The following is a 26,578-nucleotide window of genomic DNA, read 5'->3' as shown; positions in this document are numbered from 1 at the left end:
GAAGAGAAGTGGAGAGTAGATAACAACATTGCCCTCAGACTTGGCTAGAGGTTTCTGTAGATGATTTGCAGATGTGACATGAGGAATGATTAAGAAGATTAAGATTTATTGGTATCTCCACTAGAGTTCTTGATATCTATTTTTAGTCCTGACAGAAGTAAAATAGGTAATGAAATTATGAACTTAGCTGTCCTGGCTTTTATGCATCATTTTCCAAGTACGATAGTGGTGGTCTTCCATGCAGGATGGAAGGAATTTGTCTTCAAAAGCAAACAACAGCCTGCTAATTAAATGCCTTTATCTGGCACATGGCCAGTAAGTGCATATAATCTAAATGTGTGGGTATAATTCTTACTATGCTAATTATGGTAATAATTTCTTCTGTGGGTAGTATGTCTGGTGCAGTTGTTACTTGTTCTAAATCTTTCCCTACTATTCTGACCAATTGGGCACACATCTCATGCTATGAATCTTGTCTGAATCATGGGGACATGGTTTAGTGTTTGAGTTGGCATTGTTAGGTTATCAGTTGGATTTGATGATCTTAAAAGTCTTTTGCAGCCTAAAGGATTTGGTGATTCTGTGTGTTGTGGCTCCCATGTTTCTCCAAAATGCTGGTTCCTATTCTATCCAAGAGACGTTTAAACTCTGGATGACAGACCTGACTTTTGGGTCTAGATAAACAATTTGTTGGGGGGTTTTGGTATGGTTACCCTGCATCCCCTCACCCTACCCCACTTCGTGAGTATGATTGTGTAGCTTAATTTATTGATCCTTAGTGTTTCTGCTGTGGTGGCACTTGGAAGTGTAAGGAAAGAAGTGCTGACCGCACCTGGTCTGTTCTGTGAGAAAGCTGCTGTTTACTTTAGCAATAGCATGTTTGTCTTGCGTAAGGAAGAAGAAGGCTTTTGAAAGATGGGACCCCTTGCATATTAATACCAACTTTATCACTGCTTGTGTACAGTTTGGAGTGTTTTTAGAAATGGTTATCTGGAATGCTAAGTCCTGCAGCTGTATAGAAATGGTTAATGCTTCCCTAGTTATCAGACATTGCTAAAGGATTGGAATGCCAGACCACATTTAGCCAACTGCCTGAATCATGTGAACTCCCTGACTGATTTAATTGGTCCACTCTACAGGATTATTTGGGAGCCACTTGAGATGCAGTACCGTTGATTTCAAGTGCTCCATGTGTTTACAACCGTATGTATTCAGGGAATTTTTTAGGTTGCTTGGGGTCTTGGTGGTATTTTAACTAGCCTGCTGACCTGACAAAACATACTGTAATACATAATTTGAAGATCTGAAAGCTAGTAGTTGGCAAATTTAAGATCCAGAATGATTTTTTTTTTTTAATAGAGAAAAGCACAGGTTGTTTTGTGTTCATAATATATATATTGTATTCAGACTCCATCTAGTGCATAAATGAGCTTCAAATGTCCAAGTAGTCTTTGAGGTGACTTTGAAACAATCATTTATGTTTCAAGTTGACAACACTGGAATTTAATGTTCACTTAAATTTTGACTGACAAAAAGACCTAGACCTTCTATCTGCTAACTCACACTGACTCATAACAGCATTAATCAGAGAAGGTCTTAAGATAAGCTGTGTTACAAGCCAAAATAAGTGATAAATTTTGTTGTTATTAATGCAGTTTGAAATACTGAAACTAATCGGGAAATTAGTATGTGGTGAGGAGACAGGGATATTGCAAATGCCAGTTTGTTTTTTCCTTTCTTCTTTTTCTCAGCCTGATTAATAGATTTTTTCATTATTCAGCCTTTTAAATAAGTTACATTTAGCTTGAAGTGCATCTTTTTAGAATAATTTGGTAGTAAAATTAATCTTCCTTTTAAAAAAACCCAACACTTTTTCATTTCTAAGAAAAATCAGAAACTTTGAATTTGCCATATTTTCTTTATACACCTGAAGAAGCAAATGTTTTGAAGAAACAAAACCTACATTTCCTATTGATTGTTTCAGTTCTCTTAAGGAGATCTGATTTTATTTGCTCATTGCAGGTTTCAAATCTGCTATTTACATCATAATTGAGTATGTGTTTCATGGCTTATATGCGAATATCCAACCAGGTAGAATAAAGTGTAACAGGATAAAATGAATCATACTTGGCCTATTACTTGTGTTCTTATTAAACTCACTTTACATTGGCTGGTTCTGCAAGTTGTAGTGTTAAGTATAATAAATTTGACTGGATAATGCTGTACTACCAATCTTTGCAGATGCAGAAACTGTCAAGAATCTAACGTTTTGAGTATACTGCTCAGATTCTGGCCTTTCACAGTATTAGATGCAGATTTTCCTAGTGTCCTTGTAGAACCGCATAATAGATGAGGGAGTGTTTGCAGGGGCACCACTGGCAGGGAATGGTCAGGTTCTCCTGTCAGCAGTATCATTCTTTAAGTCTGACTGTAGTGGGTAGGAGTTCAAATACTCAGGTTACATTCGCTGCTCAGACAGTTGTTTATAGTGACCCTTAAGGAAGTAGCAACAGAAGGGATATAAACGTGCATCGGGAGCAACAGCAAACTGACAGGCAATGAGTTTTCCCTTACTGGCTGGTTGAATAAGGCTTCTTTTTTACAAAAGGAGGGAAAGGTAAAATGAAGTTGAACATTTAAGGGGGGAAAAATGAAACAAATTTGAAGACCCTCAAATGTCAAATAACACACTCATCTGTTAGCTCATAAATGTTAGTTCTTGTAAAAAGCTTTTGCAGATTTTTCCTTGGATCTGGGTTTCCAGAACGTTTCAGGGCCTACAGCTGTGGGTTTCAGAGTTAAACTGATTTTTTTCAGGTTTTTAAGTGGACTTCTGCATTGGGCATCTTGACCTTGAAAAAAGATCTGTGTTTCTGCAAGTAACATCTTGAAGGGTGGTTGGAAATCATGGAGTCAACTAGGAAAGCGTTTTATTTATTTTAGTTACCTGGCTTGAAAGCTAAGCCTTAGGAAAGAGCTATTTCAGCTTCTGTTGTTAGTGCCATTTCCTCTTAGCTGAGTCACTGAAAACACAGGCTTCTTTGGGGGATCTTTTTTCCCCTCCCGATAGCTTGGAGGTGATTTTGTGATCATTTAGAGAAACAACCAACCAACAGATCTCTGCCCCTATCCAGCTTTCTTTGTTCTTTAACCAACCAACAGATCTCTGCCCCTATCCAGCTTTCTTTGTTCTTTAGAATTTTGCAAGAGCAAGCTTTCAAATGATCAGTGACAGACCATGGATGTGGGTAACAATTTTTTATATCATTGCCATGTAATATTAGTGTTCTGCATTTGGGGGCTTTTCTGAGCTGCCACCAAACATCCTTTCCCATCATTTTAACCTGTGATCAGTGCATCTCTGAAGCTGTGGGCTGCTTCTAGATGTCCTATTAATGGGTCACAAAGAACCAAGCAGGTGCGTGAAACTGTAAGGCTGCACTTGTAGCAGAACATATCTGTGGGTCCTCAAAATGAAGGAGTGTGCGTGTCAAAATGGCTATTGCAAAAATTATACTAACCATGTGGTTTCGTAGTGACTTTCTTTATATGAATATATTTTTTGAATACAGTGGAAAAAATACTCAATAATTCTGCTTTTTTTTTCTGTGAATTTTATTTCCAGAACAGTATCATTAAATATTTAAGCTAATGAGTTTTTGTTATTTTGAAGATGTAGTGAGCTTAGGTGTTGATAATAACAGTACCAAAGTGCCCAAAGAATATGATCTCTAATTCCAACTTCGTTAACCACTATCATGTATATATTAAATTAATTGCAAGATCATTTTCGTTCCCTGATGAGCTGTGTTCTGAGTGATATGCACTTCCATATTTGCTTCTAAAACCCTGATAAATGCAATCTGTTGGAATGTTTTTAAGACAATAGCTATTTAATGAATAGCTTGTGTGTACAGGAGAAAAGAATAAGCTTGATTGCTTACAATCTGACATTTGAAAAAGCATTTTTTAGATCTCTTGTATTTGCATATCTAATTGCTGTGTAATCAAAACTAAGTGAACTGTAGCTACTTGAAACCAAAAAATGTAAGGCAATCATCTTTACAGGGGGAAATATCCCACTCATATGCAAGCCTGTCTGAATATTAGAATTATATTCTTCTTGTGTTTAATTATAGGTGTCTGACTGAGCAGTAAATTTATGCCTGTGTATTAAAGGAGTGAATGTGACCCTGAAACATCAGCTTTCCTTTGTTGAAGCAAAGCATTGGCATTGAGAGAACTTAACAGTGTTGTGTATTTTGGTGATAAGGGATTGTGCCAGAATAGCTGTTAATTACCTGCTTTGTTTGATATGGAAAGTAGTGGTTCTGCAGTTTTCTTCCCACCAGTGACAGTACTCAATTAAAACTTGTATTAAACAGTGATAATGCCCTCCTTTATCTGGTGGGAAAGACGTGAGGTGAAGAAAATTAGGATTTTTCCGGCAGTTTGAGGGCAGTTTTGTTTTGGTTTTTTTGTTTTGTTTTTTTTTGTGAACCTAGTGACTAAAGACAAACGAGTTTTGTCTTTTTGGTGTGGTCGGGTTTGGTTTGGGTTCCCCCCCTTTTTTTTTTTAAATTATTATTTTTAATTCTTTGACTCTTAAATCTCACACTTTACTAAGAATGGCTACAGTAAAAGTTAAACCCTCCTTACCTTTAATGTGGAAATCACAAATTTGGAAGATGCTTGTTCTGTCCTGTTCCATATATTTTCTCTGTGTGAAGTGTCTGTTCTCATGGGTCCTGATTTTGCTGGGTTTTGAAATCTATCACGCTGCTTGCATGTCAAAAAAAGAGGGGTTTTAAAACTCAAATGTATCATGTGAGCTTTTCTATTCCAAGTACTGGAAGTATGTTTTCTAACGTAGTTGATTTTCTTATCTTCTCATATTCATGTTATAAAAAAATGTCCTCAGATCTGATTTTGCAATCAGCTTAATATTTTCCTCTTTGATTTCTTTGGCATCTGACAAAACTGAATGCAGTATTTTCAGTGGGAGCCCTTCAGCCTGAGAGAATTCTCTAAGTAGCAACTGTTTTCTGCATATCTAAACAGAAATAACAAGGAGAAGGCAAGGAAGTTAATGTGAAAGAAAGACTTCATAATCTGTGTTGTTTTTTGTTTCTTCAGGTACCAATGCTGAAGAATATTCTAAAAGTGAAAATGTACAAAATATATCGGTAGAAAATAAGGGGAAAAAAGAATTGCTACAGTGATACTTAAATGCATTTTATTTCATTAATCCAAAGAAATGAAGAAATGGCTTGGTTGTTTTACTAAGGAGTTTTGAAGGTCTGCATTCAACAACACAGCTTTATTCTGATTACTTACCGGGTAGCTTTATTCTGGGGTGAAAGCTCAATGTGTGATGCTAGACTAATTTAGCCAAAAATGTGAAAGAGTAAGTGAAAAGGAGTAATTAACAGCTTTAAAGTGCAAACACACAATTCTTTTGAAGATCTCAGCTTATATGGCTAGGCATGGTAATTCAAGTAGAACTTCAGCGCTTCAACTGTTAGGTGAATAGAGGTCACATGCAGAAAGTAAGGTTGGTTGCCTGCAATAATTAGGCACAGTTAATAAAGTTTGTTCAGAAGGCATATTGTACATACTGAATAGTAATGACTAGTCTTAGGTACAACCTTAGAATTAGATACACACAAAACCCAAAATCATTGCAGATAAAACACTACATTTAAAGGTTTTGTAAGGTGTGGGAAAGTTGAAAGGTCTCATATTGTTGAAGCTCTGAACAGTGTCATTGTTAAGGAGCAGAAAGCTAGCTTTTATTTGGTAGTGGAACTTTGTAGTCTTATAGGATCCAGGTAAACTGCAGTGAAAAGTCCGGTTAAAAAAAGTTTTAATTACATGAAATTGTCATGACTTATGGAAAGAAAACTGCAGAAATTCTTGGTTTGATAAGCTATCATTAATGGCATGATTTTGAAGTAATCTGCTTTTCTTTTGAAGCAAATATTTATCTGTGCCTGTTAAATGACAAGTTTCTTGAAATTATTTAATTGCATGTCATTAGCAATAAATTATCACATGACTATTGATTAAGTTTTCTTTTGATAATTCAAAAATCAATAAATGTGTGGTGAGTAGGGACAAATTTACAATTCTTATTTCAGATAAAGTAAACAGCGATAAGTATTAAAAACAAATAAAATTAAATTTTATGATATAGCATTTTGAAGTGGAACTATCTCTGTCCATTTTTAAACTGTTTTTTTCCAATTATTAAAAAAAAAGTGGAATGTGAATTTGAGATGCATTTAGATTAGTAGAATTATTTCATGGCCTCACAGTGCTGCTGAAATACAGTATTAGCATAACTGTTATAACTCATCCATGCAGGATTAATTCTGCAGTAATTAAATAGCTTCCTATGATCGGACATGCCCATTGAATAGTCATTTCACTATACAAGTGGGTATTGCAACCCACACTGTCCAGTAACAGTTTTTCTAGTATTGAAGCGAGTTTGTTGAGGCTTCCTTAAGCTTCCACTAATTTAATATGAAATCCCAACTTCAGGTGAAGTTGAGAATTTATTATTTGAGGGCATATAATCCTGTTTATATATTATACTGTTTGCTTTCAGAAAGCAAAGATCATAAGCTTGTCAGATTTTTCTGTTTAAATTTAATTGTTCTGATTATATTTAATTGAGTTGGATCACTTGAAAATAATATACTAACATTTGTGTGTTTATTAGGCATTTCAGTTAGATTTTTGAGGAGCTGTTTAATGTGTTTTCTTTTAGAGAAATTTGCTATTTCTGTATTAAAAATATAAATACGGTTGTGATATTCAGGTTTTGAATAAATAATCTTTGGTTTTGTCACAGTCTCTACAAGCAAATCTTTTTGGTGAGAGAATTTCTGTGTTGAAATGACTTGCAGTATGATGTGTGGAAAAATTAAGGAACATTTTCTCCTTTAGCTATTGCATTTCCTAGACCCTTCTTGCGTGAGCAGGCTTTCTCTCTAAGTTCTTTATTCTTCTAGGACTTGTAGTCACTTCGGTGGGAATTTCAGTATATCTGATTGTGTCCTTGGGTGAAGTTCCTAAGTCAGAGACTGAACGGAAATTCCTTATTCTAGCTTTCTTCCACTCCCCCCCCCCCCCCCCCCCCCCCCCCATACCATTTGGAATGAGCAGGTTAGGTAATTTCAGCACACACTCCATCAACAATTTTTCCTGAATTTCATTTTCAAGTTGGACAAAAGTGTTGTTAAATCATACACGTGTCCAAATAGCAAAACCTGACTATCCCAGTAAGCTTTGGTAAGTGGGGGAACCCACACAGGGTTTTTTTTCTACCAATAAGCTTTAGGACACAAATAATACAGAAGCTAAGAGTGTTGACTTCCAGATCTCCAAGTAGTCCTTCAGAAGAAAATTGTTTGTTAAGCATCCCAGTGACAGGGTTTATGTACCACATGAGGAAAATCCAGACTCCTTATCTCCCCCCCCGCCCCCGTAATCTAAGTTGATGTTACTTGCCATTTGAAATGTATGTACACCAGCTAAACGTGCTTTTTTTTCTTTGATGAATACAGCACTGCTGAAGATATGTCGTAAAACTTGTTTTTTATTGCAGATGTACACAATGAATCATAAACTCGAGCATGCTCAGATCCTGCCTATGTGGGCTCAGCATCTAAAACACCGAAAATATTTTATTTATGGTGGGGACCTATAGAGCATAACTGTAGTTATATTTAGCTGCATAACAATGTACTTGATTACAAATACATCTGGTGTTGAGGTATTGATGACCTCTCTGTATTGAGGTCATTCTGAGCACAACTACATAAAGTAGATTAGTGCTTATATTGATGTTCTTTATCCCCTTACTCCGTTTTCTTAGCCATTTGGATAGTTCGGAGAATGTGATTCTGTAAGGCAAAAAAATTCAAAATTTATGGTGAAAGTACATAAGGAGACTGTACCATTTAGCCATTGGAATGTCTGTGCTTCAAAGCTGAGAATTGTTTTAAATCAGATTTTGAGTGATTCAGAATTCTCTTGAAAATATGAAGGATCCATCTAGAAACAAACTTTTAATTCCGTGTATTAGCAGAGTCAAGTTATGATGACCTTGGATAGTCTCTAAACCAATTTGTAATGCAGTTCTTTTTCAGATGAAAAGTAATGGCATATGATGTATTGGAGGCCACATTAGATCATTCTGATGATTCCTTCTGGTCAAAGTCTCTGAAGTTGGAAAAAACTGACCTGGAGTTAAGCTTAGGAATAAAAAGAGGGATAACAGTAAGATGTACTCAATAAAATCTCAATATAGTATAATGGAGCATACAATTTGTCAAAGCTTCATATAAATCACAAAAACTTTCATTCTCACTGTATATATATTTTTTGTTTATGTGTACACCACTGAGGTATGTAACAAGTCAACAGATTGTTTACATTTTATGTTTGTCATGTTGTGTCCATCCCCTACCCCCCTCCATATCCAGCTTTATGCATCATGGGCTTCATAAATTCCTATATGCTAAAATGAAAATAGTTTATTGGCGAGGATAAAGCAGAAATTTTGGGGCTCCAGTATGGTTTAGCTACATGTAATCTCAGAGGATTTATATTTAAATTGTGTAGGGGCATTATATTCTTATTAATATTATTATTATTAATGTTATTAAATATTAAGTTTTATTGCCTTGGTCATACATATTGCTAGTAGAGTACTTCTGTAGTAGCCAGTGCCTCATTGATGCTGAATTCAAGAAGAGTATTCAGCAGCAAGTTTTAATGATTAGAGTATTGAGCTTTTGTTGTCTCTTTACTGGCCTTAGCTTAGCAGAACTTTGTAATTCAAATAGGTTTATCAGGGTATAGAGAGATCTTTTAAGAAAAGAGGTGAAGTACATTCACCTGTGTAAAAAATTTGAAATGGTCTTAAAGGATTTTTAAAGGGGAAAAACAGGAAGTGAAGCATGATCTTGCTATATAGGCAACAAGATGAAATTCTATGGCAAATTTAAGATGGAGCAAGATCAGATCTTGGAGATCAGGAGAAAAGTGAGAACAAGACATTGTCTCCACAAAATAGAGACAACAGTAGCAGACGCCCTTGTTTGTTTTTTCCTTAAATGTATCCATAGGTGCTGATTTATTTGTGATTTTTAAAAATGTTTTCTATGATGATAAACAGTTTCTTACTTTCTGCAGCTGAGAAGAGTAATTTTCATATGTGTCAAACTAGGTATTTTACTTCTTTAAATGGCAGTCTGTTTGCTCTGTCCATGTCAGCAGTTATTGTGGTTATAGTGTTAAGAGCTACCTAATTACTTGGAGGTGGATATTAGGGCATACAGAACTTACAGAATGCATGGATTTCAGTGTCCTGCATTGACTTAGCTGAGAGAAGTCTCTGTATGGTTGTCTACATGCCATGGGAAAAAAGAAAAGTTAATCCCCTTACAAAGGGAAACGTTTGAAATGCACAAATGAAAAGCTTGGTTGGGAGCTGTGTACTAGTTATTTCTGTGCCTGGAGTTACATCCTTGTTCAAAGTTAAATTCCACTGCTCTTCAGACTCTTGGTGAATATAACCAGTGTTATTTCTTAGTTTAATTATTTTCCTAGTGCCTGTAATGAAGTATGTATAATAGGGAAAACCACGGTTTTGAATTTTTGTGTGCTGCATTTTTATGCACTATTTGATTATCACATTTAAGGGTTTATTTCTTGGTACCTTCAGAGTAAAGAATTGGAGTAGCATCTCCTGCCTAAGATGGGGCAGTGTTGTAAAACTCATAACAGGTAGTTATGGGGTGTGTTGTATTAGGTTAGAGAAAGCTTTTAAACCAATTTGTATCTATATCTATATATATATAAAAAAAAAAAGCCCAAACAAAAAAATGCTGTCATCATCGGAGACCTAAGCTGTCTCAAAGCCAGATGTGAAATATTTGTAAGCGCTTTGTTTGTCCTCTGATTTGTGTATTTTATCCTGTTGACCTGTTTTAACCCCTTCAAAAATGATGAGCTATGCCTTCTTTTTACTTTGCATACAATGGACCTGAAGTGTATCCCTTTCTTGCCTTGCAGAGCTTGAGTGCTGGTGTGTTTAAGTAGTTGTATATTGCTTACTAAATCAGTCTAGTTGCTAAAATTTTACTGCAGCTGGTTGCAGACTTTAGCATCCCCATTATGAGAGTGTGATGTTCTACTGACAAAAGTGAGCTACATCTTATTAACCCTACCTGCAGGGTAAGGGCTAGGGGTGTAACAGAGAGGTTATGGAGGTTATACTGTGTACGCTTTGATGGGCGTTTCACTTGCAGTGAAAACTTTAGTTTTACTCAGTTGAGTATTACTGTAGCTTGTTAAATAGTTAAAGCCTACTTTACTAACAGAGGAAAAAACTCCTACTGGCAACTTTTTTCTGACTTTTTCTGAGCACTCTTTAGTGAAGGTGCCTTTTCCTGTGAGACCATACGGGTTTGCAGCAAGAACTTTGAGTATATGGTCTAAGCATTGTTTGTAAATTACAGCAGAAGGTTAATTTATTTCAGATTACTGTGTGTTACTGTGGAGAATAGCATTGAAAGTGGTAGTTGGGATACTTTGATATAATTCTCAGTTCTTTTCAACAATCTTTTAGTTGCTTTTGTTCTGTAACATTTAAATAGGATTTACTGCGTTGTATAAAATAGTTCAATAGGTAGGAGGGATATCAAGATAAATAGTTGCATGGAAATCATAGAATCTGTTGATTCCTTCATTATTTTCCCTTAACCAGGTTGTCTTATATTATGGCTTCTTGGGATTTCAATCTCAAGTGTAATCAGGAAGGAGTAAAATGTGTCCAGCACAGGATAAAATAAAAACACTTAATTCCAACTCTTCATGAATCTCTTAAACATCTTAAAGAAGCAAAATAGGGCACAAGCCCAATTTTTTTTTGCGTTTCAGGTCTCCTTTAAGAGCAGAGACAACCATGATCCAGCAGTTTTGGAGGTAGAGGCAAGTAAATGTTTTACTTCTTGTAAACATTCCAGTGCATTTTTTCAAATCACCTATAATTTGAGGAGATCCTGACTGGAAAAGAATTACAACCCTCTCTTCCGTAAATGGTGCGTTGGCTTAGTATGCCTGATGTGAGGAGCTTTTATTGATTGCTGACAGGTGTGTCACATCAATGCAATATTTCACTGGTGTAAAAATATACAACTTTAATATTAGCAAGGTTTTTGTGATAATGGTTGCTGAATTTTTGTCTTTTGAACCTATGTTCAAAATGTAAATGGAGTTGTTCATCACAGTGATTTTGTTTAAAAGAAAAAGTGTGGCTGATATTTGCTGTCTCCAACTGCTGGTGTTCAAATTGGCTCTTCAGCATTCTCAACAACCTCTTATATACTGGATCTAAACCTGTAATTATTTCTATGCTGGGGACGTTTCTGAGAGTTCTTGTTGAATTTCTCCTGAAGGTATCACTTGTGTTCTTAAATTAGTATTTTTGCATTTTTCTGAAGGGTGTATTGGAGGCACAGAGAGGAATTATCCATCTGCATTGCTGAAGTTTTAAATATCAGTCAGTCTCTGACTGCTACTAATCATCTGGAAATTTGATGCCTTCAGGTATCTCAGGCTGTAGTTCCAGAGCTGGTCTTACAACAATTGAAGTCAGTACTTGCTGTTCAGTACCACTTGCACAGCCTTGGCTAGGCATACTTTCTCTTTGCCTTGTGACAGTCACTGGTGATTTAAATGACCGTGATGACCTGCCTCAGTGCTAAACCAGGTGGAAACTAAAGCTGGAAACTTCCTCTTGATTTTGAGAGCCATGGACTGGATCACAAGCATGTCAAGGTGGGACTAGCATTGCTGACTTACAATAGCTTAAACTGTTGTGTGGTTATGGGCTTTAGGCAAAGTTCAGTAATTGTTCTTGCATTAGTTGAGCTGGATGACTGTGGCTTCTTGACATGCTGTAGGGGTGATGCTTTTTGTATCTTCAGATGATAAATGCAGGGTCCCGAGATAATTTTTTTGTCACAAAATATGGTACAGGCTTGAAATACTCATGCTCTCCACCACTGTTGATCTTTTTGCTGGGCTTAATTTTCTTATTTAAAGATGCATACATTTGAAACATCAGAGTTTTTTAACTATGAATGATACTAGATGGGTGCTAAGAACTGGGGAAGCAAAGCTGTGATACTGTACACCTTGGGTTTAGTTCTTTGAAATATCAGAGTTGTTTTTTGGGGAAGGGCTAGAGTTTTTTTGTGGTTTTGGTGTCTTTTTCCTGTTTGAAAGTAGTGAAGTTAATTTGTTACACATCTGGATGAATTCTTAATCATAATACAGTGCAAAGGTTAAAATGTACTAGTGAATACTTTGACATGGTTTAATTTTTGTTGGCAGCCTACAGTTGTAACATGGAGAATAAGTAGCATGCTGATGCTTTTAATTGTTACTGCATTTCTTTGAATGCTTTATAAAGAACCTTCTTCAAACCTTTTCATTTAGAAAAGTACCTTTTTTTTTTTTTTGCCTTCCTCTTGCTTATTGTAAACAAAAAGAGGCAATTTAAATTGTTTCATGACAGGTTACATGTATTTGGGACAGTTTTTCTCAATTTCTCTTTTGGGGAGGTGGGGTGGGAATGCGCAATATTAGAGGGTTAGTTACAGTGTGGACAAGAAAGAAGCCAGATTTTGGCCAGCTAATATAAGAGTATAGTTCCAGGGATTAAAAAGTTTTGCTAGTTAATAAGCTATACTAACCCAAACTAATACCTGTGCCAGTTTGAGAAGGGAGAGGAGGGAGAAAAAAATGTGGCCAGGTCAGGAAGTGCGAGGTCAGCACCTGTTGATTGGCAGTAAATCTTTGTCATCTGTTGAAAATGCCTTTTGAACAAAGGGATTATTTTTGTGCTTTCCTGAAGAGTAGGAAACACTTAGGATGAAGGAAGACACCTTTCTTCCACCCATCTCTCTAGGATGTGAGCAGAGCGTGTAATTATTTTTATCCCCAATTCATGCATAATTCTGTGTTATTTTCTAAGATGGATGCATGAAACTACTGTAGAACATAAGGAAAGGCATGCACGTAATGACCTTTTTTCCCAGCCGTACTATCTTTGACTTCTGTTACTCAGAAATCATATTAATTTAAACTGTAGAACTTTTTGGTTTGTTTTTTTTTTTTTTTTTTCCTTGTGAGTAGATAACTGTGCAATCTCAAACTGTATGTAATGGACTTTTTAACAAAACAAGCTTGGAACTTGCCTGCTGAAGAGTAGAAGCAGTTATTCTTTTTGGTAACTCTTCTGATAATATACTGGAATCTCTTAAAAATTACTTACTTTAAATGTCTTCAGACTTGATTAACCCAGCAAGTATTTCCTTTGCTTCCGTGGCTTCATAGTGTACTAACATTCTGTTTGGTTCTTTTAATCTGTCCAGTGTGTATTCATTATATTTCTCTCTTTCACTAATACCTTTGTTTAGCCTTGGGACATGACTATATCTGTCTGTGCTTCTCTTTGTGCACTGTGTTGAAAAAGCAGAACTTGAAATTTTGCATAATTAAGTCAGTCACAATTTTTCATATTATGGTGACTTGCAGTGGGGCTCGATAATTTGGTTAGTTGTGGTTTTTATTCAGTTTGCACTGTTTTACTCAAAATCTTGCAAATGAAAATGTCAGATTCACTATTCAATGATCTTTTAAAAAAATTACTTTTCATTGTTGAATATTGCTGTACATTTTTCCAAAATCTGTGGGCTTCAAAAAGTTAGTGTGAAACCGGATGTCTCTCTTAAAGTATGATGTCTTCTAAACAGCAGTTGTAGGACTGCTAATTGAAAGTGATCTTGAAGGATGCATGTCTAGACATTCTCTCCTAAGACTGGTATACGTGTATGCAGAGCAAAAAAATCATAATACCTGACTTTGAATTAAAGCTTTCACTTTCTTCTGTCACTCATTGATGTCACATGAGAGGTAAAGGGGGATACCAAGCCTGAAGCTCTGTCATCTATATACTGTAGAAAAGGCATCCCTAATACATTATCAGCAGTATTCTTGAGCCATTTAATAACTGTTGCCAAGCTGGCACTCAGTTACAGAGTCTTTAACTGTCACGGCTATTACTAAATTTTAATCAGGCCTTGAGAACACATGCCACATGCTGGATACCCCTTCTTCTGCAGTTGTTATAATCAGAGCTGTCGGATGAAATCAGTCTTAAAGACTGTAACAGTGGTGACACTTTTAAGTTACCTAGGTGGTAACTTGGGTGTGTCAAATCACATATAATTGTACCAAGGATTGGAGGCAACTGGTGCAATAAAACAATATAATTACAGACTGTGTACAAGGTTTCAGCCATAAATATACAGAAAGTTTGTCTGCTGAGATTATTTGAGGCATTAGTTCTGAATTCTTTCAAGGGCTTAACTTAAATTCATTGGCTAATACTTATTGTCAGTTCTGTACTCAGTTCAAACTTGGGTAGCTTTCTATATTCTCTATAACAAAACATTGTTTTATTTTTGAAGTAGAAATATGTTTTTTCCTTTACTTTCTTGCATGTTACTTCTGTCTTGAACTAATGTCTGGGTTATATGTTTAGAAATACAATTTGTTTTGTATTGTTGCAACAGAATAAATATGGATTTCATCTGATGAAATCCATCCGCAGGTCCTGAAGGAGCTGGCGAATGAAGTTGCTAAGCCACTGTCCTTCATATTTGAAAAATCATGGCGGTCAGGTAAAGTTCCCAACGACTGGAAAAAGGGGAATATAACCCCCATTTTCAAGAAGGGGAAAATGGATGACCCGGGGAATTACAGACCAGTCAGTCTCACCTCTGTGCCTGGCAAAATCTTGGAGCAGATTCTCCTGGAAGGCATGCTAAGGCACATGAAAAACAACAAGGTGCTTGGTGACAGCCAGCATGGCTTCACTAAGGGGAAATCCTGCCTGACCAATTTGGTGGCCTTCTATGATGGGGCTACAGAACTGATGGACAGGGGTAGAGCAGTTGATGTCATCTACCTGGACTTGTGCAAAGCGTTCGACACTGTCCCACATGACATCCTTGTCTCTAAATTGGAGAGACATCAATTTGATGGATGGACCACTCGGTGAATAAAGAACTGGCTGGATGGCCACACACAAAGAGTTGTGGTCAATGGCTCAATGTCCAGCTGGAGACCAGTAACAAGTGGTGTCCCTCAGGGATCGGTGTTGGGACCAATCTTGTTTAACATCTTCGTCACTGACACGGACAGTGGGATTGAGTGCGCCCTCAGCAAGTTTGCCACTGACACCAAGCTGTGTGGTTCGGTTGATATGCTGGAGGGAAGGAATGCCATCGAGAGGGACCTTGACATGCTTGTGAGGTGGGCTGATGCCAACCTCATGAAGTTTAACCATGCCAAGTGCAAGGTCCTGCACCTGGGTCGGAGCAATCCCAGGCACAGCTACAGGTTGGGCAGAGAAGAGATTCAGAGCAGACCTGCAGAGAAGGACTTGGGGGTGTTGGTTGATGAGAAAATGAACATGAGCCGGCTTCAGTGTGCGCTCACAGCCCAGAAAGCCAACCGTATCCTGGGCTGCATCAAAAGGAGTGTGACCAGCAGGTCGAAGGAGGTGATCCTGCCCCTCTATTCTGCTCTTGTGAGACCTCACCTGGAGTATTGTGTGCAGTTCTGGTGCCCTCAACATAAAAAGGACATGGAACTGTTGGAACAAGTCCAGGGAAGGGCCACGAGGATGATCAGGGGACTGGAGCACCTCCTGTATGAAGACAGGCTGAGAAAGTTGGAGCCTTTTCAGCCTGGAGAAGAGAAGGCTGCGTGGAGACCTCATAGCAGCCTTCCAGTAGCTGAAGGGGGCCTATAGGGATGCTGGAGAGGGACTCTTCATTAGGGACTGTAGTGACAGGACAAGGGGTAACGGGTTAAAACTTAAACAGGGGAAGTTTAGATTGGATGTAAGGAGTAATTATTTTACTGTAAGGGTGGTGAGGCACTGGAATGGGTTTCCTGAGAAAGTTGTGAATGCTGGATCCCTGGTGGTGTTCAAGGCCAGGTTGGACAAAGCCTTGGATGGCATGGTCTGGTGTGAGGAGTCCCTGCCCATGGCAGGGGGGTTGTAACTAGATGATCTTAAGGTCCTTTCCAACCCTAATTATTCTATGGAAATATTTGAACTGTTTCAGTCGGAAGGAGTAAAATGATTAAAACCCAAAGATATATAAATGTATGCTTGTGCAATCACCATAATATTAAATAATTACAGTTTTAGAGTAAATTTCCTGTTTTAGTAGCTTAGCAAAAAAATAAGAAAATGAAGATAAGATATAAGGCTGGACTACTATTTTTAAATGTGATCAAATGTAACAGTCTCAGCAGTAATAAAACGCTGTTCTTTGTTCCACTCACTGCTGTACTAGTGATTGTGGATCACTGCTGAAGAAAAAGTTGGATAAATCATGAATAAACAACATACCACTGTATTATTTTTGTACTGCTAAGAAATATTGCCATAGTTCAAATCTAAACCAGACAACATATAGCCCATTCCTCAAGGAAAAGTTCAAACAACCAACCCCAAATAAACAAAACAGCAACAACAAAATACCCCAGCAAAACCCAAAACCTCAGAAGCTCTTTATGAATAGAGGGAGGTCCAACCTGAATAAAAGCATTGCAATTAACTGGTGAGCTTTCTAGCTATGGAATAAATCAGTATAGTATATGGATTAGAGTGACCCAGTAATTTAGCTTTTCTGTTGTTTCTGGTTTGTGAAGAACCTCTTAACCGTGTCAGGACAACACAGGGGAACATGCTTTGAGCTTACTCTACCTGTAGCATATCTGTGTAACAATATTGTCTGGGAAATGAGTTTGTTACATTAGTCAATGAATTTGTGTCTCCTCCAAAAGACCCACAGGCAGTAGAGGGGGCCACTGTTTAGAGCAGAACAAGCCGCCATGGGCAGTCATCTGCTTTAACAGCACCTGGTCACTATGCAAAGCCCTTCTATAACAGTTTCACAAGGCCTGCTTTCTGCAGGATTAACTTTGAGCATCATTTCTGGTATGAGTCCTCTTTAATCCAAAATGCAAAGCATCCTTCTAATGCTTCTGTAAATCTGAAAATTCCAGAACTTAGTACTGTGGGAGAAATCCCTGTATATAGAAATGAGAGAGCGTGAATATCTGAGTGACATATTAATTACATAATTCGTTATTGGAAAGCATGCTGAAGAGATTACAAAAGGCTTTTTTTTTTTTTTTAAGCCTTATGTAAAAGGGCAGTATTAGTGCTGCTCTATGATGAACAGGGAAATGGGGCCACTGAAACCCAGCTCATGTTTCCTGTGAAATTATGTGGTTTGAAGAAGAACATTGAGATTGCAAATTCAAATTAGAAGGTGCTAGAATGAAGGTTGCTAGTTAGGACCTATTTGTATAAACAAACTTTTTCTGGGAGTTAATCACTATGCTGTGAGTGACAAGTTGTTGATTTTTTTTCTGTGCCACACCCTTATTTAAAACCATGGGAACAGTATGTTAATTTCTCAGGTAAGTACCTGAGTTGTAACATTTACAGAGTTTTGCACACCTCACTTGAGCTGAGTGGAAACTTGAGTTTTCAAAACATTTAAATTTAAATAGCAATTTATGTATGATAGCGAAATTTCATTTGATGTAAGCAGTACTGCAAAGTGTCCAACATGTCTGCAGCATTGCAGGTCAGTCAGTCAGTGGAGCTCCCTTATCCTCACCCCCTGTTGTGGGAGTGGTTTGGTGGGACAAACTTTGCTTAAAGTGTGACTGACAGCTAGCAGCTTCTTACAAAGGGAATATGCCTGTGCATTCTTGTGCTCAGACTGCTGCTACCTGTGGAATTTGTCACTGAGCCAGTTCAGCTTGCTAAACAGGCAGTACGTTAATGTGACAGTTTGCTGCCATGTTAAACTGGCTCTGGAAAGACCTAGTGAGAGCTAGTCCAAAGAAGTGGGAAGGATAGCTAAGTGGGAAGGCAGCTAAGAGGAGGGAGAAGAAAATGGAGCCACTTGGTGGAAGTGAGTAGTCACCATTTTAGATCTGTTGTTGAACAGCAGTCTACATAAGAAACTCTTCTATATAAGACAGGACAATTCTAACTTTGGGAGTTTCTTTTTCTGAGGTGACTAGGTAAGATCAGTGTTCTAATTATAAGCAGACATTGTGTCTAAAGCTGGCAATATTAATTTAAGTAACACAAGAAAGGTTTGGTTTCTGTTTAGCACTACTTTTCTTATTGGCATACAAGGTGATTCAGATCTAATTATTCAGTGCCTAGGCACTTGAATCTTCTTACCAGCCCTGCAGATGTCCAGGAAGCAGCAGTGCTTTAGTCACCTGGTCTTCATTATGCATCTTTGAGAAAATCTTTTAAGGCAGATTGATCCTAAGGATTGAAACAGAATAGGGGAAATAAGAAAAGACAGAGGCAATAAGAAAAATATTAGGTGTAAGCATTTCAGTGCTCATACCCTGTTTTTGATTAAGGTCAGGATTCTTCTAAGCACTTCAGCTTATACAGGAGATCTGTTGTAACATTTATTACCTCTACACTCGTCTACCCTGTTTTTTGCATTCTGACTGTGCATGTTTTTTGTTGAAACTCACAGGTATTGTTAACTTGCACTGCTTGGGAATGGTTCTTTCTGTTATGAATACGTGTGTAAGATACAGGTTTTAAGCTAAAGCTCTGGCATTGCAACCATGTCAGCCTGGCCCTGACATTAAAGACAGCTATGCTTTTCTGAGCATGGCCTGCATATTTTGTAGGCCAGCAGTAAAGTACTATTGGCAAATTGTCACTGATTAAAGTTGCTTCCCTTCTAAGATTTCCCCTCCCTGGCCTGCCCCAAACCAATCTAAAAAAACAGAGGTGATGAATGTTTGGTTTAGCTCTTCTAATTTTTTAAAAACTCAGTGAGCAAAGCTAGCTTCTTTATGGCTCAGGAAGTTATTGGAAGCATAACTACTACTTAGGTGTATTTGATTTGAGTCACGAGTTTCTTGTTGCTTTGACAAACAGTAAAAGCCTAAAGATCACAGTGTCCTAAAATAAAGCTAAACAAACAACCTGTTACTATACAAATGATTTTAGTTTACAAGTCATCTGATTAAGAAAAACAACAAACCAAAACCAGTGGAAACTGCTCGTATTCTTTAGAAAATGTCACTTAACTTTTTTTTTGCGCATTCAAAAAGTAAAAACTATGAACCTGGATTTTTTTACTTTGAGGGGAGGAATAGGGAAGACTTTCCCATTGGAATTTTTTTTTTTTAAAGTTCTGTGCGAGTTTTATAAGTATCTGAAACTTGTCTATTACATTGTGGGTTAAGAAGTGGTACTGTTCAATTTTCTTGGCACACTGAGGTTATGTTAGCATGTTCAGTCTGAGTTCCTGTTAAAAGTACTCTGTAGTGACGTTTTCATATACTTTTGTGCAAAGATTTGGAATGAGGGAAATTTCACTTCTCGTACTAAGTGTTAAGTTGTTTCTAAAAAGATGTTAAGGAGATTAATAGTGACGTATTACTGTAAATGTTAACAGCATGAGAAAATGGGGAGGAGTTCTTTCTTAAAAGCTTACAGTTACTTTGTAACTAAAAAAAAATTAAGGGCTAGCATGACTACATTGTCATTTTTCAAATTTGTCTTCACAATATGCTCAAGAGCTTCACCAAGATTTCTGCAGAGAAATCCCTATTAATATTTTTTCTTACATATGTGTGTATATGGGTACATATGGTACGTATATGTGCCTCATGCTTGAGGAAATACTAAAAGCAAAATGGTTGGATTTTCAAGCAGAGGCTGAGTAACGACTCCAAAAGTGGTAGGAGAATTGAAATTAGGAAAGTAGAAATGTGGATGTGTTTGCATTAAATTGCAGGGTGTAAGCGGCTCAGTTTGTTCTGAGAGCTCCAAAAGGTCAGTTATCTATTACAGTTTTTTTCTCTTTGTATTTCTTCCTCCTCCTTTTCTTTAACAGTGCTGTAAATTCAGTCTTGAATTTTTTAAATAAATAATTCTGTTATTTCTAGTGATAAAGAAATGTGGCAAATTTTACATGAGTTACTGTAGTTTTGTCTGTTTTTTAGACTTAACATAAATGAGTGACAATTCCTGCTAATTCATGCTTAAAGAATGAATAGAACTTGAAGAAAAATGTGCTTTTATTTTATTATCTCTTGATCCTCATGGCTTGTTCAGCATCACTTATATGTGGAGTTATCATAGAAGAGCCAGAGCAAAGGTGTTTGAAGATGAGCTTAACTCAGAAATGGATCAGTTTTAACTCTGAGCTCAAATTATTGAGGAGGGGAGTGTTCATGCATTGACCAGCTTTGCTGTGCAAAGTAACAGTCAAATCTAAGCAAGGCAGAGGGGAAATGGGGTGGATTAGATAAAAAAGGTTGAAATTCAGTGAAGAGAGATGCCACCATTGTCTTGGGCAGTTACTATTGATGAAAGTTACATGATAGTACTTCAAAAGAGGAAAGAAAAATGTTTCAAACAGTGTAAAATTATACTACCAGCCTATGAGCTGATCGTCTTCTCCACTGAATGCCAAAACATAAGTTTGTATTTTTCTACTTGTACAAGTGGTGGTGACTAATACTTCATTGATTGCGGTGTTCAAAATTCAGTATGATGTGAAGAGTAGTCCAAATTGCAGTCAAGAACTGTTTTGGGGGTGGATTGTATTGTTTTGTTTTGATGTTGTTTCTTTTTTAAGGGGTGGGGGTGTTTTTTAGCTATTAAATGCCCGAAGAAATTTTTCAGGTACCATACTGTATAGACTAGAAGACTGAGAAACCAATGAATGGACACTTTTTTTTCCTTAAATATAGCTGAGGAGTAGTGATAGCACTTTTCTTTAAATGACAGAGTAAGCTACAGAAATGTGAAGCCACTGTTCAGGTATTTCCCCTAAGTTCCCAATTCAGTAAGCCTCAGGCTCTGATGGTCATAGAATCATAGAATGGTTTGAGTTTGAAAGGACCTCAAAGATCTTCTAGTTCCAATCCCCCTTCTCAGGGCTGCTCTCAATCAATTCTCAGCCTGTAGTTATGCTTGGATGATGCCTTCCATCTTGTGTTCATCCTTTTTACTGCTTATTCCCTCCCCTACAAGGGAATAAAATTATACTTGGATATGGATGTAACTGTTTCCATACACAGCTTACTACTTCAGGAATACTGCTAATGTTCAAACATTAAAATTCTTACCTGTGGTCCAAAGTCAGAGAATTCACAGTAATTTTAAGTATTGGCATTAACAGTTGCATTAATCTCTAAAATGATCCAGCTTTATGCTGTGCATTTTGTTTGCTAAATTCTCATTTATTCCCTGAGGATACCAGTGCATACTTAGTTACTTTCACCCCCAGATAGTGAAATATTCAGTCTTGACAGGCTCCTGTGTACTGATAGCACTCGACAGTAGAGCTCATTCCACAAATCTGTTATTTTTATATAAATTACTGTTATTCTTCACACTAGCACAACTTGGGATAAATAGGTAAGAAGAAAATCCTGGAGAGATGCAATCTTGTTGCTTATTTCATTGAAACCTATCTGTTGTGGTGGAGAGTTTCTGCTGGCTCCACTCTGCAGCTGTTCACTGTCCAGAGTACACTGACTTGGGCAGTGACCGGAGCTTCCTCTTCTGTCAGCAGACCGTGGTTGTTGGATCAGCTCAGTTGTGCTCTGAAGCCACAGCTTTAGAAAGATCCAGTGTGGTGTTTGTGCATGTAGGACCCATTTTGTCTGCAGGGCAGATCTGAACTTGGGGTGGCACTTAGTGTGCAGTTTCCCAAGCACAAAGTCTGTGGTAAATTTCACAGAAGTTTACAAAGAAGAATCTTCTTCTGTGCATCTAAACATAAGGTTGTTTCGTACCATCAGCTTTTCCCAGAACAGATCTTAAAAGATGTTTTAGATAATGCCTTTTGACAACATTTGAGAACTACAGGCTAGTTTAATATGAGCTGGAAAACATGCACTTCTTGGTCCAGAATTGTCTTGAAGGGGACTTAGTATGCAGTAATAATGGATAATTTAAGACATGCTAAATAACAGTCTTGGCTGGCATTAAAAACAGTAAGTATGTGACTTGATTTAAGCAGTTGATCTGTTGCTTCTATAGGAGAAAACTTCAGTCAGAAATTCTACATGTGAAGTAAGCTATAGTGTTTTCCCTGACCAGGTGCTACTCCTTCAGCATTTCGTTACATTACTTTTTCACCAGCTTTCTGATTGTGAACTGCTACCATTAGAAGCTCAGTAGGAGCAAAAGTCTATGTTAATTTGCCTGACTGTAACTGCACAATTAAAGCAGTTTATCAGCAGGGGTTAGGGCAATCAGTGTGTTCCGATGCTTCATGTTATAAAATTACTTCTGTTGTTCAAACAGATACTGTAATTAGTGCATCATTTCAAACTGGTTTTCTGCAGGGCTGGCTCAGAGTTTCTTATGATAAACTCCTCTATTTTTGCTGCTTACCTAAGCACTTACTTTGCTTGCAGACCTCTCCTAAAGTAACAAATTTTATTGAAATGTTAATGTCAGGAGTATATCATGTGAATACGGGTTTGGGGTGGGGGTTGTTTTTCAAGGGTTTTTTGGTTTTCCCTGGTCAGTCCTGTCAAGACTTAAATTCACTGGCAAAAGGGGAAGAGGAAGCTCTTATGTTTGTATTTAGTTATTACTCCATACTAGCATTTAATACCTAGTTCTTAAATGGATGAGCAAGTTGCTTTGTGTCAGATAATAAAGGGAACTATGTGTTCAGTCCCCAGCGCATGCATAATTAGATTTCACTTAGTTTTATGAGTCATGGTGAGCCAGTCTTGAAGTGGCATTTATGTGTTAAAATATGGTCCCTCATCTCTACCTTTCCCACTTAACAGCTCACCTTGTGCTGGCATCAGTAGCCCCTTATGATCTAATTCAGCTCGCTTGCCCAGCAGAAAATGGGATGAGGGGGAAAGAAGAGGGCATAAAAGGATACCGTAAGACAACAGTAAGAGATGATTCAAGGGATTTTTGTTTCATTAAAGCTAGAGCTCTCATGAATATGTATCAACTGATGTGGAGTTATTTGTATATCTGAGACTTACAAGTTGTTTATTCATTTCACAATATGTTACAGAAATCCTCTGTCTTCCAAATGTTTTCAATTATCTCTGCAGCAGAGGTGCCAAAAATTTAAAACTGGAATTCTGTAGTTCAGTTTAGTAGACAGAACAGTTAGGAGACCAGAAGCTGACATTGAACAACGCAAGCTGAACAGCTCTTGTGGCCTGTGAAAGGCTAAGAATAATGATTTAGTTTAGGGAAAAGAGCGTTCTTACTGGATTCCTCTGGCTTGGGTTTACCAGTTCAACTCTGTTGACAGAAGTAGGATGTAATCCATAATTAATGGTTGAGTAACATTTCAGACTCTTTAAGTCAGACCTGACATTGTTCCATAGCTACAGTATTGCTTAAAAATACTTAAATTAGAGGAAAAACTAGAATTTGTTTACAGTGATCTTTATAATTTATTGCTTTTTTGTTAAATTTAACTTTTGTTTCAAAATTGCTTTAAATCAACATGTTAACGTTTTTTAATTCATGCAGCTTTTAAACTGCTCTTGTATTTTTAAGACTTTGATATATATATATATATGTGTGAACGTTTTCTTTGTGGAAAAGAAAGTCACCTAGAATTACTGTCAATTGTACCTATAGCACAATATATTAGACAAAATACATTATGATAATTTTACTAAGTAGCTGAATTTCTTCTTGGCACATCTTACCTCCTCCACTTGACTGCAGGAAGTGGCTATGAGTGATTATACTGTTTCTTATATCTTAGGATAATTTTAATTGAAGTTCTTAGAATATACTTGAATTAAACCTTTTTATGGTTTAAAGGACTGAATCTATTCTGATGCCTTTTAATTTTAGTGTTCAACTTAACTTTATGTGAAAATGGCCCTTCCTTTTACTCTAGCTATTCTGTGGTTTTTGTCATTCAGCAGGGAGAGCAGCCTGTTGTAATAGGTTGGTGAAAACAATATAAAAACCTATCACTTCAAGATGAGTGAGGATAGTAAGGTTGATTCTCAGCCTTGAGTCAGTGGCTTTATTTCTTCCAAAGGCGCCTGCTGTAGTACTGAGCTGTGTTTGCATTTTGTGGTGGCCAGCATTACTGGAAATTGTATGAGAGTGGAAAAAGCGCATAGGATGCACGTTTTAATGGTACAGGCCATAGCTTTCTGGAAAAAAAAAAACACCGCCCCCAAAAAAACCCAAAACGACAACTAACAAAAGCCAAACCCCAAAAATACCCCAACAGCCAAGTGGAAAACTTCTTTCCACTCTTACTATATTGCATTCATTCTTTCTTTCTTGTCTTAAGTAATATATCTCTGCCTGCATATAAACAGATACTAGCGAAGCATTTCTTTTCGGTGTTTATTTCATTCTCCTTTAATGGCAATTCTGACAGCTGGAAATGGCTGGATTCTACTTCACCACTTTTGAATTTTTCCAACTTTAACAGTAACTGTTTGTTAGTCAGCTGGCCATACTGTGGAGGTCTTTGTGGTGAGAAGTGAAGTTTGAGGGTTTTTTTTAAGTTCTTGATAATATTTTGTGATGGCTTGCTTTCTGAAATTATTTTCTGCTTTCACGGTTTGAATCTTTTTAACCATTTCAGTTCAGCTTGACAGGCGCTTCTTTCCTTCGGATTTAATGCTTTTTGAAAATTATTTTCCTAGATAGAGGAGAGGAGTAACTTAATACCTCTAGAGGAGGGAAGGGGTGTACCGAGTTTTCAGTCATCTGCTTTGTGTAGGTCACAGAAAATGAGTAAGCTGCTGTCTTTTTCTTGTTAAGTCAATAGCAAAGACATCAAGAAGGAAGCTTTGGGATGGGATATGAAGATGTAAATAGTATGGGCCTTAAAGGGCCTGGGGTGTAGGAGATGTAAGACCCTGGCTTGGAAATTCTGCGGTATGGTGAAGTGTATGGAAAGCACAGGGCACAAATCAGCAAGGGTCTACACTTAAGTATTTTTCCTTATGCAACGACTTTTCTAATATTAAAGCTTGGCTGTGTAGATGCAGGTCAATTGCATCCTTTTTCTGCTTTTTGACTCTCCCCATAATCCCTTCCCAAGAAAACAAGAAATAATTGGGGGGGGGGGGGGGGGGGGGGGATATAAATCTATAAGTATGTTACTTTTTCTTTTATTTTTGTGCAATTAAATTTTGAGTAGTTGTAGCAAGACCTTTTATTATTATTATTATTATTTTAAACTACATTGACCTTAATAGCAAGGTAAATATTGAGCAGTTTCTTCAAGTCCATTATTGTGTATAGGCACCCTGAGGGTAATGAGTGTATCCGCACAGGCAACAGAATGAAAGCAAGATCTGTTTACAGAATTAGGCTATACTTAAGGATACTGAAACTTCTGCCAAACAAGGAGCACAGTGAAATTTCATCTGCCAGTTATGTTGGTTTTAATGTTCTTTAATTTAGCAGATAAGATAGTTTGGTTGTAATTAAGCTTTTCTAATATTGTTGTTCCCCAAGGTTGTGGTATAAATCATTTTACTCTGTCGTTTCCTGCATCATCACTGCCTTCATTTTTCCTGTATAATTCTTCCATAAACAGTCTCTGGGATGCAGGAAAATTTTGTGCTATAAATTGCTGCTTGTGTATATAATATAATTTTGAATACATGCAATTGAATTCCTTCTTCCTTGTTTTTTTATTCAGGTTTTCTTGGTGCTGTTTCTCTTTTCTATGTGTATACCATTCCTGCTGTGGTAACAAATGGGGGGTTTGCCCAAAATTACTCATTGCAGTTTTACTCCCTAATTTTTCTATAGGTAGACCTGGCAACCAGGCTGAATTGCTCAACATTTGCTACTGAAGGACAAGAGGCAGTGGGCACGCTAGAATACGATATTCCATTTAAACATAAGAAAACCCTTCTTATTGTGACAAAACACTGTTTGAACACTGAATAGGTCACCCAGAGGGATGGTGGAGTCTCCATACTTGGAGATACTTAAAACTTGGCACTCAGCAATACGGCAGTGTGCCAGAGTTGACCCTGCCCTGAGCAGGAACTCATGGAAAGGGACATGGAATATGTCCACAGTCCCTTCCTATGTCAGCCATTCTCTGGTTCTGTGAAGTTGTCTGGTTTGTCTTAGCTGTGGTTCACTTCAAGATAGCCACAGTTTGTATTTTCCTTCTACAAAGTTATGCAGCAAGGCATGTAGTCATTTTTTTCCTGCCAGTCTTTTCATCATTTTCTCCTCAAACAATTTTAGAAGAAATTCCTAACCAACCATTAAAGTCTTGGATCGTATTTTACAAGTCTTAAGAAAGGCACCTCCCAACTTGAATTCCAGATCTATTCAATATACCCATTCAGCCTTTTTTATAATAAAACAGGGTTGGGAAAGGATGTTTTCAAGACTTGTTAAACAGAG

At 37.2% G+C, this 26,578-nt stretch overlaps 1 protein-coding gene across 11 annotated transcripts in view; it reads left to right on the top strand.

The window, feature by feature from the left end:
* Positions 1 to 26,578, top strand: part of QKI (QKI, KH domain containing RNA binding) — a 157,000-nt gene that overhangs the window by 78,130 nt on the left and 52,292 nt on the right. For 5 of the 11 annotated variants that reach the window (XR_009746585.1, XM_061471403.1, XM_061471402.1 and 2 more), the window contains exon 4: positions 10,957 to 11,011. The exons of the other annotated variants lie outside the window; for them this stretch is intronic. Coding sequence is in view for 4 of the 5 variants with exons in the window: in XM_061471403.1 (XP_061327387.1) it covers positions 10,957 to 11,011 (55 nt within the window). In the remaining variant the exon portion in view is untranslated. The remainder of the gene's footprint in view (positions 1 to 10,956; positions 11,012 to 26,578) is intronic. 11 annotated transcript variants of the gene reach the window in all.

Source organism: Pezoporus flaviventris, unplaced genomic scaffold, assembly GCF_033815535.1.
Source record: "Pezoporus flaviventris isolate CSIRO_AGI_PZ_B2104156 unplaced genomic scaffold, CSIRO_AGI_Pfla_v1 ptg000066l, whole genome shotgun sequence".
In the NCBI taxonomy this organism is placed as follows: domain Eukaryota; kingdom Metazoa; phylum Chordata; class Aves; order Psittaciformes; family Psittacidae; genus Pezoporus; species Pezoporus flaviventris.
This window is presented reverse-complemented; position numbering and strand designations above follow the sequence as displayed.